This window comes from Indicator indicator, chromosome 1 (genome assembly GCF_027791375.1).
Source record: "Indicator indicator isolate 239-I01 chromosome 1, UM_Iind_1.1, whole genome shotgun sequence".
NCBI lineage: Eukaryota > Metazoa > Chordata > Aves > Piciformes > Indicatoridae > Indicator > Indicator indicator.
In genome coordinates this window covers 80414240-80427247 of record NC_072010.1, presented here as the reverse complement: position 1 = coordinate 80427247, position 13008 = coordinate 80414240, and the positions used below count along the sequence as shown (strand labels likewise).

The following is a 13008-nucleotide window of genomic DNA, read 5'->3' as shown; positions in this document are numbered from 1 at the left end:
AATGCATTCCGTGTATAATTTCTGCCTTGTTTTTTCATATGCTTAACATTAATCTTGTTAGGCTTAGAAGAAAGAGCGCCATTTCATGTCTGAAATGTCATTGGAAATCTTTACATTTAGTAGGATCAGAACACAAATGGATGGCATTCATGGCACGAATGGGTATTGCAGCCTTCGGAATCGAGTAAAGGCTGTCTTTGGGATGGAGCCCATCTTTTCCATGACCTGGGGCACAGCAAAACTTAGAAAGGACAGGATAGGACATGCCAGTCTTCAGTGTGTGGTGGGTCATGGTCCCTTGTTCAACTTCACAAGCAGCTGAGTATTGAAGGCTGCTGAAAGCATATTTGTGTTGGTCCCAAAAGCTGGAGCAAGGTTTATTTAAGGCAGCTTTCCCGCCAAAAGTAATACTTGTGAAGCTATTGTATTTGATTTTGGGTTAGATGCCATTAGCTTGCAGAGTTATTTCTGCTGAAGCAGGACACTTTTTTTAACACTTAAGAAAAACTTAGCATCAACCTTTCAAAATACACAGGGATAAGAATTCTCAAAAAGGGGTAAGAATTCTCCTCTTAATCAACCCAGGCTATCACAGATCTCTTCTGTGGAAATTGGTGGAACCTCTGGCTTCTGTACTGTAGCCCATTACTGCTGTAAGGCAATTTATTTGCTTCAGTTCAGCCTGTTACTGCATGCAGATGTGGTTGTGACAGCTGTGCATGTACTCCCAACCTGCAGCAAAAATTCAGAGTATTGTAACATGGCTGCATTTTCTTTATGAAAAAAAATACACAAAAATCTGTTTATGTGAAGGCTGCCAAAACTTCAGCTGTAATTTTATAGTTACATCTAGGCTTTTTAAGTTGTTAGGTCTCTATTTTGGCACCTCCAAAATAGTACTTGGCCCCTTATTGTACTTCTGGATAAATTCCTTCAAGAATATTGATATTTGCTAACCTAAGAAATTTAGAAAATCTGAAGGTGTACTTACATTCATTTTAATGACGCTTTCTGGATAGGTTAGTTTTCTGGATGTATAAAATAGTTAAGTACAAAGTGAGTATACTAGGGCTGAATGTTTTGCTGGGAAATACCTCTGTATATAATTTCTGTTTCTTAACATCAGAAAAGGAATGAAATGGTTCTGTATTACACATCAGTTTTTTTTTTTTAAAGAGAGTGCGTTTTAAGTATTCCAAACATGAAATCGTATCTTTAGGCATTTGGAAAACTTGGAGAGGTTGATCACAGAAGAACAGGAAATATTTTCACTTTATTTTAGCAATTTTAATACTGCTGTGAAAGCATGCTCTTTCTTCCGCTCTCTGTTTACTCTAGACTAAAGTTAGAAGGCCTTTTTTTTTCTTCCTTTTTTTTCTTTTCTTCTCTCCTGAATAATGGAAATCACCCTTGTAATAGTCTGAAATGTCTGTCTTTACGTGGGCACTGGTTCACACCATCATGCTAAGTATTTCTGCTGTGGGTGTGAATTCTGCCTCCCCTGTGGGGAGCAGCAACTTTCCAGTGTCCTATAGGGGTTGTCTCGAAGTACCAATCCTGAGTACACAAATTTCCAGCATTGGGAATGAGACAGGATGCTAGCTAGGAGTGAGGAAGTGTTGATCTTCAGCAATACCATGGCTATATTTGTTGCCATTACATAATTCTGATACCTAAATAATTGTTTTATGCAGTGTGATTTTTTTTTCCTACAAAACTAAAAGCTTTTTCTCTACATGCATTATTTAATGCATATTAAATAGAATATAGCAAGAGATAAGGCAACTTCAGTGTCAGGCACTGAACTGTAAAACAGGAAGGTTGATGATCGCCTGTAGATTTGATCTAGATTCAGGATTCCTTGCAGTAGTTGTCAGCTGGTTTGTGTTGTACATAAGACAGAAGAACAAGACTTCACTAAAAGACATCTGTGTCTTGGAGGCTCATGAGAAAGAGGTCAGGTATACAAGAATAGCCTACACATGCGGAAGATTAATTTAAGCACATAGTGTTACTTAAGTCAGGATGTACCACTGCATGTTTATTTGGGAGACACTGAACTTCCAGCACATTAAAAATAATATACTTGGAAGAATATTAGTAAAACTGCAGTCTACTTCTTATTTAAAAAGTGCTTATGACTATGGACAAGACATATGGGAAAACTGGACAGATTCCTCAAAGGCACAAGATTCAATTAATCAGTCATCTCCTTTGCTGAGTCATCTGTTCCATTATTTTAGTTACTTACCCAATAAGTGAACTGCTTGGTTGAGTGGAGATGTCAGATATTAGTGGGATGGCCAGGGAGAAAATGCAGCTGAAGCTGGAGACTTGTGAAGGAAGATAAGTAACTGATGGGTAGAAAAAAACAGAGAAGCCTTTTAGTCTGGTTTAAGGTTTTGTCAGTCAGTTATGAAAGCACTCTTACAGTTAGCAGGTTGTGTCCTATCAGGCTGATTACTTTATCCCAGAGCAATATTTGTGTTTGCACTCTTCTGTTTGTGTTGCCCTCCCCCTGGTTTTTTTTTCTTCTTGGTAATGAAGAAGCCATTTTCAGGTCCCCACAATTGAAGTAATAGAGAAGAAAATCTGTGTGTGTATGTCTGAAAACATGCAGGCCATGAACTTCAAAAACCAAGTCACTCTGACTTGATTCTTAGAGTACTTCTGTTCGTTAGGCTTCTGTAAGGGGCTATGTCAGACTGATCTTGAAGTTGGTTTAGGCTGATGCCATGTTCCTCCAAATATGGAGAGAGTATCAGAAAATACTCTCTCTGTCTTGCCCTTTCTCTTTTTTCATTGCCCTACAGAGTGTAGAACAGCTTTAGGGAGATGTGACTGATGTAATTGCACAAGCACCTATCCTCCAAAGGAGCTTGACTTTTCTGAACCTCTCCCAAGCAAACCGTGTTGATTTTGCAGTAATTTACAGGCTGCATGTAAACGTACACTGCTTTTAGAAGAAAGGTGAGTCTTTTAATTTACCCTGTGTTACACAAAGCATTAGGAGTTTTGGAATAAATTTTCAAATACAGTGTTTTGGTTTGTAGAACACAATGATGTTTATTTGTGAAATAAACCAGACTGTTCAAGGAAACTTCTGGAACCTCTAGCATCTTTAGGGATTAGGAGATTCCACTGGCCCTAACACATGATTTTCCAAAATACTAGAATTAATTAGTTAATATTAGAATTAATTAGTGTTCCATTAGCATAGTAAAAACCTATGTTAATGTGACCTAGCAGAGATTTTACCAAATCCATTGAGTGTAAAAGAGGAATGGCATCCTAGTTCACAGCAACTGGACAGGGTGATTCCACCTTCTTTATCAATGCTTACTGACCTGTTGTGATGTTGGAAGGTGGAGAGCTCACATCACACTACTTCTAGCCAGACAGAGCCAACTCAAGGAGCACCAGGGGACATACCAGGAGCTTGCAGACTGCCAGGATAAAAAAAAAATGGTTGGAAGGTACAGCCCTCATAATCTTATTGAGTGCTTTGTTCTCTCCCTTGGTTTTAAAAACATGATGTCCTATTAAAAAATGAGATGAGGTGCTCCCATATTAAGGTGAAATTACACTCGGTGGAATTCCTGAACCCAGTGCTAAGTTGGCTGTTCTGCTCATATAAATTGTTCCAGCTTATTGGGATCCCCCAGACAGAATATTATTATGAGGAAGGACTACAACTAGCAAGTTCAAATGGTTTGGCAGGGCTAATGATTGAGCTGGGCATTGCAGTTCTTGCTTGCTGTTCTAGAACTAACTCAAATGAAAATGACGAGGAGCTACCTCCAAAGTTAGATTTGGCCTTGGCAATTTTTATCTAAAAAAGAGCATGTCCATGCTCCATGCATTCATGTACATGCAGAATTCACTGAAGGAATTTATTTCACTTTATTTCCTAAAAGCCCCACACACCCATTTGGTTTTGTGTTCCGTGGCAAAGCGGACATGTCCGAAAAAGTTTACAGTCTTTGATATTCTGCTGCCTCAACATCTTTTAATGGGTATCCCTTTTTTTGCTTCCCATTGTTGTATCAAAATTAAGTATCTCAGTTTGAAATTTGATAGATGTATCGGTGATGTTTTTGTTTATGAAAATGCTCATCTCAGAGAAATAGATAAGATAAAATCCCCCCAAACTCTACCATTAAAGACCTATATTTCTTTATTTGTACTATTTCAGCTCTAGAACATTTTGTACATTTTATGTTCATGAGGATCGAATGACATATTTCTGTACTTATAAAATGTCTTTTGCAATATCAGAGTTGGAAAGGGATTAGTTTTTTAGTATACATTGTCTGGTTGGGGATTCTGTTCTTGATCAGTTTTATCTATAAATGACAAAAGTTTTTTAAAAAATGTAAATGTTTACTTGCAGCTTTGCAAATAAGCTTTATGTGACTCTTGCTGCTTTGGTTTTGCTCGAGTTAAGCTGGTCATGGAATCATAGAATTGTTTCATTTGGAAAAGATGTCTCAGATCGAGTCAACCATCAACCTAACGCCACCATGGCCATTAAACAAAGTCCTGAAGTTTTTTAACATTTTTTTAAACACCTCCAGGGATGGTGACTCTACCACCTCCCTGGTTAACCGATTCCACTCTTTATGTAAAGAAATTTCTCTTAATGTCCAACCTAAACCTCCTCTGGCACAATTTCAGGCCATTTCCTCTCATTCTGTCACTTGATACTAGAGAGAAGAGGCTGATGCCCACCTCACTCCAACCTCCATTCAGGTAGTTGTAGAAAGCGATGAGGTCCCTCCTCAGCCTTCTCTTTTCCAGACTAAACAACCCCTGTTCCCTCAGCCACTCCTTATAAGACTTGTTCTCTAGACCCTTCACCAGCTTTGTTGCCCTTCTCTGGACACTCTTCAGCAACTCAATATTTTTCTTGTAGTGAGGGCCCTAAAACTGAACACAGTATTTGAGGTGCAGCCCCACCAGTGCCAAGTACAGGGGCATGATCTCTTCCCTACTCCTGCTGGCCACACTATTGCTGATCAGGCCAGGACGCTATTGGCCTTCTTGGCCATCTGGAGCACACTCCTGGCTCGTGTTCAGACTGCCCCCCTGCCCAGGTCCTTTTCTACCAGGCAGCTTTCCAGCCACTCTAACCCAAGCTTGTAGCATTTCACAAGGGTTATTGTGACTGAAGTGCAGGACCACATGGCCTTGTTAAATGTCATACAACTGACCTCAACCCATCCATCCAGCCTGTCCAGATCACTTTGCAGAGCCTCCCTACTCTCAAGCAAATCAACACTCCCACCTTGTTTGGTGTCATCTGCAAACTTACTAAGGGAACAGTAAAATCGCCTCATCCATTTCATTGATAAAGATATTAAACAAGACTGGCCCCAAACCTGAGCCTTGGGGAACACCAACAGGATTTAACTCTATTCACCACCACTCTTTGGGCCTGGCCATCCAGCCAGTTTTTTTACTCAGCCAAGCATCAACCCATCCAAGCCATGTGCAGCCTGTTTCTCCAGGAGCATGCTGTAGGAGACTCTCAAAGGCTTTACTGAAGTCCTGGTAAACAATAGCCACAGCCTTTTCCTCATGCACTAAGTGGGTCACCTTGCTGTAGAAGGAGATCGGGTTCATCAAGCAGGACCTGCCCTTCAGAAACCTGTGCTGACCTTCCTGGACCACTTGGCCCTTCAAGACTGCCTCCCAAGAGTCTCTGTCCACCAATCTTCAACAGAGGCCAAAATCTGCCCATTGGTGGCAGTTCTGCTGACTCTCCTTCAGCAACTGAGAACTCCATCATTTCATGATCATTAACCCACGTGCCTTGGTTTAAGACAACCTGATCTTACAGGCAAGCCCCCCAACCCCCAGTTTAGAAGGGAAAGGGATACAAAAAGTCCTGGGTTGAGATAATGAGTTCAATGAAAGTAATACAATGTACAATTACCTTAGCTATTTTGCAGAAAAGCAGAAGCTGAAGCAGCAGCAGACACCAGCCATAATACAAATCCCCCCAAGCCCACAGCCAGCCTAGTGGAAAAGACCAACACCCTGAAAAATGGAAACAACAAGGAGCAACCAAACCCAGGAAGCTTCTCATTGCAATGTGAACTTCAAGCCCCATGACACTTTGCTCCAGCCAGCACTTTCATTTTAACACTGGCATGATGGCAGCATGGTATTGAATACTCACTGACTGATTCATTTGGCTAAACCCATTACAGCAAGTCAGCTTCTAATTGCTACGACTACTCTCTCTCTGCTGTGTTATATTTCCAGCAGTCATCAGGGAACTTGAAGTCCCCCATAAGAACAAGGGCTAGAGACTGTGAGACTTCTCCCAGATGCCTAAAGAATATTTTAAGTGTTTCTTCATCCTGGGTGGGTGGTCCGTTACAGACTTCCACCACAATATCTGCCTTGTTGGCCTTCCCCCTGCTTCTTACCCATAAACACTATCATCACCGTCACTGAGCTCAAGACAATCAGAACACTCCCTGACATACAGGGCCATGCCACTACCTTGCCTTCCTTGCCTATCCCTTCTGAAGAGTTTGTAGCCATTGATTCTGGCACTCCACTCATGTGAGACATCCCACCATGTTTCTGTAATGGACACTGTATCATATTTTTCCCAATACACAGTGGCTTCTAGTTTCTTCTCTTTGTTTCACATGCTGCATACATTAGTGTAGATGGACTTTGGTTGGTCTAAAGGTCTTGCCATCTTTTTGTAAGGAGAAGTTTTAATTCTTACCTGGCTGTTCCCAGGTGCTCCTGTGGTTGCTAATTCAACAGTGACCTTTGCATCATTGCTGCCGTGTGGGTCTTCATTTCCTGCCTCCACTGAAATGGCAGACTCACAGACCTTGCTAGCATACCATCCTTCAAATATTGGTGTGCTACTTATTTCTAGCACGTGCAGTTTTGTGCGCTTCCCCCTTAAAATCTAGTTTAAAGCTCTTTCAATGAGGCCTGCTGGCTCCTGTGCTAGGATCCTTTCCCTCACACTGAGACAGGTATATCCTGTTACCAGGAGACCTAGTGTCCTGTATATCAGCCCGTGACTAAAGAACCCAAAGTCCTGATGGAGACACCAGGTTTGGAGCCAGGTATTGAGCTTGTTGGCTCTTCCTATTTGTTCCCTCATCACGCCCCTGCAACTAGGGGGATAGAGGAGAACAGTACTTGTGCTCCAGATCCCTTAACCACTTGTTCCAAAACCCTGAAATCTCTGTTGATTGCCCTGGGACTTCTTATCATTACTTCATCCCTGCCTACCTGAAAGATCAACAGTGGATAGTAATTTGAGGGTTGCACTAGGGAAGGAATATTTCTCCTCACATCACTAACCCAGGTCCCTGGGAGACAGCAGACTTCCCAAGGACATGGGTCTGGTCTGCATATTATGCCTTCCATTCCCTTCGTGAGTCACCTTTGACAACAATCTGCCTTTTATTCCTTGCTGAAAAAGTTGATGCGGGGTCTAGACTGACCAGACTTTGTCAACTCTTCCTGTCTGGGTGATCCAGCATTCTTATTATCATCTACTTCCTTCTGCAAAGTGTTGTACCTGTTCTGCAAAGGCAGCTGGGAAGGTGGGGTCATTAGCAGGGCTATGCATCTGTGGTGCTGTTGTGCTCGTCTCATCTTGCCTCAGCGTGCAAACCTGTTGTTTGAAATTACTAAGTCCAGCTAATCAACAGTGAGGCACTAGAAGGGCAAGAAGAGATGAAGAAGCAAACTATGAAGGAACAAGTTCTGGTAGTCAAATATTTGGTTAGCACAGAAGTTTGCATGTGTGGCCCATGTATATATAAATACCATAATGATACTGAGCATAGTACATGCATTGAATGTACAGATGTGCAGTTCCACACTGAGGTGACAGCTTTTATCTGCTATGGTTACCTAATATCTTGCAAAAATATTCTATGAAAAAAGCTTCATTGAACTCAGAATTAATTCATGCATGATAAGAAGTGATGTTTAATATGTTGTTCCTCTGATCTCTGTTGCTTGGTGGTGCTGCATATTTGTGAGTGGTTATTGTCTCGTGTATATGTGAATATAGACATGCAGTCATACATCATAGAATCATAGAATGGTTTGGGTTGGAAAGGACCTCCAAAGGTCATCTAGTCCAACCCCCCTGCAGCAAGCGGGGCATCTTCCACTAGATCAGGTTGCTCAGAGCCTTGTCAAGCCTAACCTTGAATAACTCCAGGGATGGGGCTCCAAACACCACTCTGGGCAACCCCTTCCAGTGTTTCAGCACCCTCGTAGTAAAGAACCTGTTCCTAACATCCAATCTAAATCTACTCTTCTGTAATTTAAAACCGTTGTGCCTCATCCTATCATTAGAGGCCTTTGTAAACAGTCCCTCTGCAGCCTTCTTCTAGGCCCCCTTCAGGTACTGGAAGGCTGCTATTAGGTCTCCCCAGGCCCTTCTCTTTTCCAGGCTGTGTGTATGCACAAATGTATACACAGGTTGCATGTGTGCATAGATGTATATACATACTCATATATAGTAAAAATTTACTGGTTTTTGTAGTGAGGAGGTTCAGCCAATGTTTTTTAAAGTCAATGGGTGTCCATTGACTGCAGATGTGTGTGCAGAAGAGATGAATTGTAAGTGAATGATGAAAATGTGAACATTCAAAGTGAAAATGGGCACTTAAAATGAGAGTGAAGTTCGTTAATTTGAAGTTTCCCATCTTGTGATGAAAGGGTAGGTTGAGTGGGTTTGTATTTACAGCTCAGCTGATGTACATCAGAGTTCTTCCATTATCTACGGAGCTGCATCAGGTTATACCTACTGACAAGCTTAATGTTTATTTTTTAGCAGGGTTAGAATGAAATCAAAATTCTTCTTTCTCTCCCTGTAGTGCTAAAATATGCTCTTTAATGATGCTTTAATGAATTCCAAAATTTCTGGCTTCAAGTTAATTGACAGTCTTTAGGCTTTCCTGTGTGCTTGCACTATTATTGGTGATAACTTCTTTCAATCAAGCTAAATACTTGCTAAGAGAATGATAAATACAGGTGGGAGGTAGAACAGCTAAAGCTTTTGATTTGGTTTCCAAGAATAATTGGTACCTTATAGAGGTGTGGCATAGGTCACATTATTTTCCTGTATAAATTTTAACACAAACATTGCTGTTATGAGTGTTCTAAAACATGAAACAGTTTGTCCTTGAGTTGATCACGATCTAAACACAACATATAGCCATAGAATGCATTGGGTTGGAAGGGGACTTTAAAGGTCATCTAGGCCAACCCCCCTGCAGTAAGCACAGGCATCCCCAAATAGATCAGGTTGCCTAGAGCTCCATCAAGCCTGACATTGAACGTCTCCAGGGATGGGGCCTCCATCACACCTCTGTACAACCTGTTCCAGTGTTTTGCCACCCTCATAATAAAGAAATTTTTCCTAATGTCCATTCTAAATCTACCCTTCTCTGGTTTAAAACTATCACTCCTTGTCCTCTTGCTGTATGCCTTTTTAAACAGTCCCTCCCCAGCTTTCTTGTAGGTACACTTTAAGTACTGGAAAGCAGCTATAAGATCTTCCCAGAGCCTTCTCTTCTCCAGGCTGAACATCTTTAACTCTCTCAGCCTGTCTTTGTAGGATTGGTGCTCCAGCCCTCTGATCATTTTTGCAGCCCTCCTCTGGACCCAGCTTCCTCAAATCCATGTCCTTGTGTTGAGGGCCTCAGAGCTTGACATAGTACTCCAGGTGACATCTCATCAGAGCAGAGCTTAGTGGCAGAATCACCTCTCTCACTCTTCTGGCTACATCTCTTTTGATGCAGCCCAGGATGAGATTGGCCTTCTGGGCTACAAGTGTGCATTGTTGGCTCATGTCCAGCTCTTCATCCACCAGTACCCCCAAGACCTTTTCTGCAGGGCTACTCGCTGTCACATACTCTTCCAGCCTGCACCAACCCAGGTACAGGACTTTGCACTTGGTATTGTTGAACCTCATGATGTTCACCTGGGCCTACTCACCTAGCTTGTCCAGGTCCATCTGAGTGACAGCTTGTCCATCTGAGTGACAGCTTGTCCCTCTGGCATATTGGCTGCACCATTCAGCTTGGTGCTATGTGCAAAGCTGCTGAGGGTGCACTTGGTCCCACTGTGTATGTCATTGATGAAGATACTAAACACCACTGGTCCCAGTATGGACCCCTGAGGGATACCACTTGTCACCCATCCCCATCTGAGCATTGACCACTTGGTCGCTACTGTCTGGATGCAACCATCTAGCCAGTTCCTTATCCACCAAACAGTCCACCCATAGAATCCATATCTCTCCAGTGTAGTGAAAAGGATGTTGTAGGGGACCATGTCATCATAAGGAGGGGATGGAATGTGTCAAGAAGAAAAGAGGCTTTGCTTGTGTACTTCAGTAGCCTAGTGGGGTCGGATTGGCAAATGAAAAGAGATAAGATGTGTGTTGCCCATAGACACGTCTGCATGTCGGGCTGACTGCACCGGGAAAGGAATGAAATGACAACGGGATGCTGTAGAAAGAAAGCAAACTGGGAAAATCAGACAAGGGCTTTTTTTTCCCTTGCTTTGTGCTTTTGGTTACTGGAATCCTAATGTTTTTGCAACAACGCTTGGTTAAATGATTTCAGACCGAACTGACTTTTTGTTTTGCATGTCTGTGCTCCTTTTAAGGAATGCTGCTGTTAGGAAAACAAAGATATGGGAAAGGTTAGAGATCCAAGAAAATGGCCTTTTAGAAAAGAGGACCTCTGTTGTTTTTCCTAGCAGTAAAAAAGATGGCTCTGTTTATTAAGCTGTGCATACCATATGATGCTTCATATTTTTTCCATTTGATTTCCTGTAGGGTGATTTCACTTGGAACAGCATGTCAGGGCGCAGCGTTCGGCTGAAGTCAGTTCCCGTTCAAAGCCTCTCGGAGCTGGAGCGTGCGCGGCTGCAGGAAGTGGCTTTTTATCAGTTGCAGCAGGACTGTGACCTGGGCTGTCAGATTACTATCCCCAAAGGTAAGGGCTTGATAAACCATCTCTGTTTAGATTGCTAAACCTCTGGCTTGATATCGCAGCAGTAAAAGGCAGAAAACTAGATTGCTTATTCCACAGTTACTGTCTTCTATCTCAGATCTGCTTAAACATAGTAACTGCATAAAAGAGAATGGTAAAGTTGTTTGACTGTTACATCCAATTCAGACCACTTAGGGAGGGATCATCTGATCCAAGACAGATGAGCACAGGGTAGATAATCTAAGTCAGACCTATTCATGCTAGAATGTCTCAATATTCTGTTGAGAAAAAAAGGCTTTTCTTACACTTTCTAACATCCAAATACACATCAGTGTGGGTCAGATAGATCATGGCATAGAAGTGGCTTTGTCACTCTGTATTGTTCTGGCTCTGGAGAAAGCCAAGTATCCCTAGTTCAGACAAACAGTGAAGGCATCTGCATCAGTAAGGTGAATCTTACCCAGGTTTTCCTAAAGACAGACCTGCTTATTTCCTAGAAAACAAGTTAATTTTCACCATAAAATATTGAAATCCTGAGTAATGGGAGATGAATTGACAAAAAGCAGCTGAGCTGTCAGAATGCTGATGCAGGATATGTGTACACTGTAGGCCTGTACTTGGGTTACTGTGGAAGAGGTCTAAACCTCACTAAAACTAATGTCAAAGTTTCCATTATTTCTTTTAGGCTGGAGATTAAGCCTAGCAGAGGCAGCTGTTGTGCTATCATCTGCCAATCTGTCTTTCTGTTGTTTCTTTCCAGCTGTTCTATACTTATATAAAGAATAACAAGGAATCACTGAATTCTCACCTTTAGCTATTAGCAGAGGCACTGCATGGTAGCACACACATAGTGGTGGCACAAGATCAATTGTTTAACAAATCGAGTTTAAGTAGAAAAAAAGTTGGCCAGTCTATGAAAATAATGGTGTGGAGAAGGACAAATGTGAAAGACATCAGCTTGTGCATTCATCATTATCTTAGGACTTGCAGAAAACTAATGCCAGAAACTAAAAAGTTCAACTTACCAATTACAGCAGGGTACCAGTTTATAATGAGATGGAAGCAATCGATTTCTTTAAGCTCCATTGCAGCTCTTCTGGTTCCTCAAAAAATGTTCCATCAATATGAAAACAATTTTACAGGGCATTCATAGGAAGAACTGGATCACAAAGGCACTGCAGTATTATCCACTGGTGGTTCCAGTGAGAGATGAATATATGTATAGGGAGGTAATGCCATCCAAGATAATAAAGTGTATATATTCATAGAATAGTTTGGAAGGGCCTTTTAAAGGACATCTGGTCTACCTCCCACTGGAGTGAAGAGGGACATCATGTAGATCAGGTTGCTCAGAGAACTATCCACCTGACCTTTCTGGTCAACACGTTCCAGTGTTTCACCACTCTCACTGTAAAAAAACCTATCCCTTCTATCTGTTCTAGCTCTGCCCTCCTTTAGCTCAAAACCATTGCTTCTTGCCCTGATGCAAGGTTCCCTTGATAAAGTCTGTGCCCACTTTTCTTAGAGATACCCTTTAAGTACTGAAAGACTACCCTAAGGTCTCCCCAGAATTTTCTCTTCTGCAGGCTGAACAACCTCAACTCTCTGAGCCTTTCTTCATAGGAGAGGTGCTCCATTCCTCTCATCATTTTTGTGGCCCTCCTCTGGACCTCCTCCAAAAGGCCCATGCCCTTCTTGTGCTGTAGCCTCTGGAGCTGAATAAAGTAACTCCAGGTACATTTTATTAGAATGAAGTAGAGGGGCAGACTCACCTCCCTTGACCTGCTGGCCACGTTTCTTTTTATGCAGCCCAGGATGTGATTTGCTTTCTGGACCGTGAGCTCACATTGTACGTTCATGTCCAGCTTTTCATCCAGCAGTACCCCCAAGGCGTTCTCACAAGTCCTTCATCTCCCAGCCTGTATTGTTATCGGGGGTTACCCTGACCCAGATGCAGGACTTTGCACTTGGCCTTGCTGAACCTCATGAGGTTTACAGAGGC

At 42.1% G+C, this 13008-nt stretch overlaps 1 protein-coding gene across 1 annotated transcript in view; it reads left to right on the top strand.

The window, feature by feature from the left end:
• ARHGAP6 (Rho GTPase activating protein 6) overlaps window positions 1-13008 on the top strand; it is a 348654-nt gene that overhangs the window by 268428 nt on the left and 67218 nt on the right. The window contains exon 2 of the mRNA XM_054384079.1: window positions 10850-11009. Within this exon, the coding sequence (XP_054240054.1) occupies window positions 10850-11009 (160 nt within the window). The remainder of the gene's footprint in view (window positions 1-10849; window positions 11010-13008) is intronic.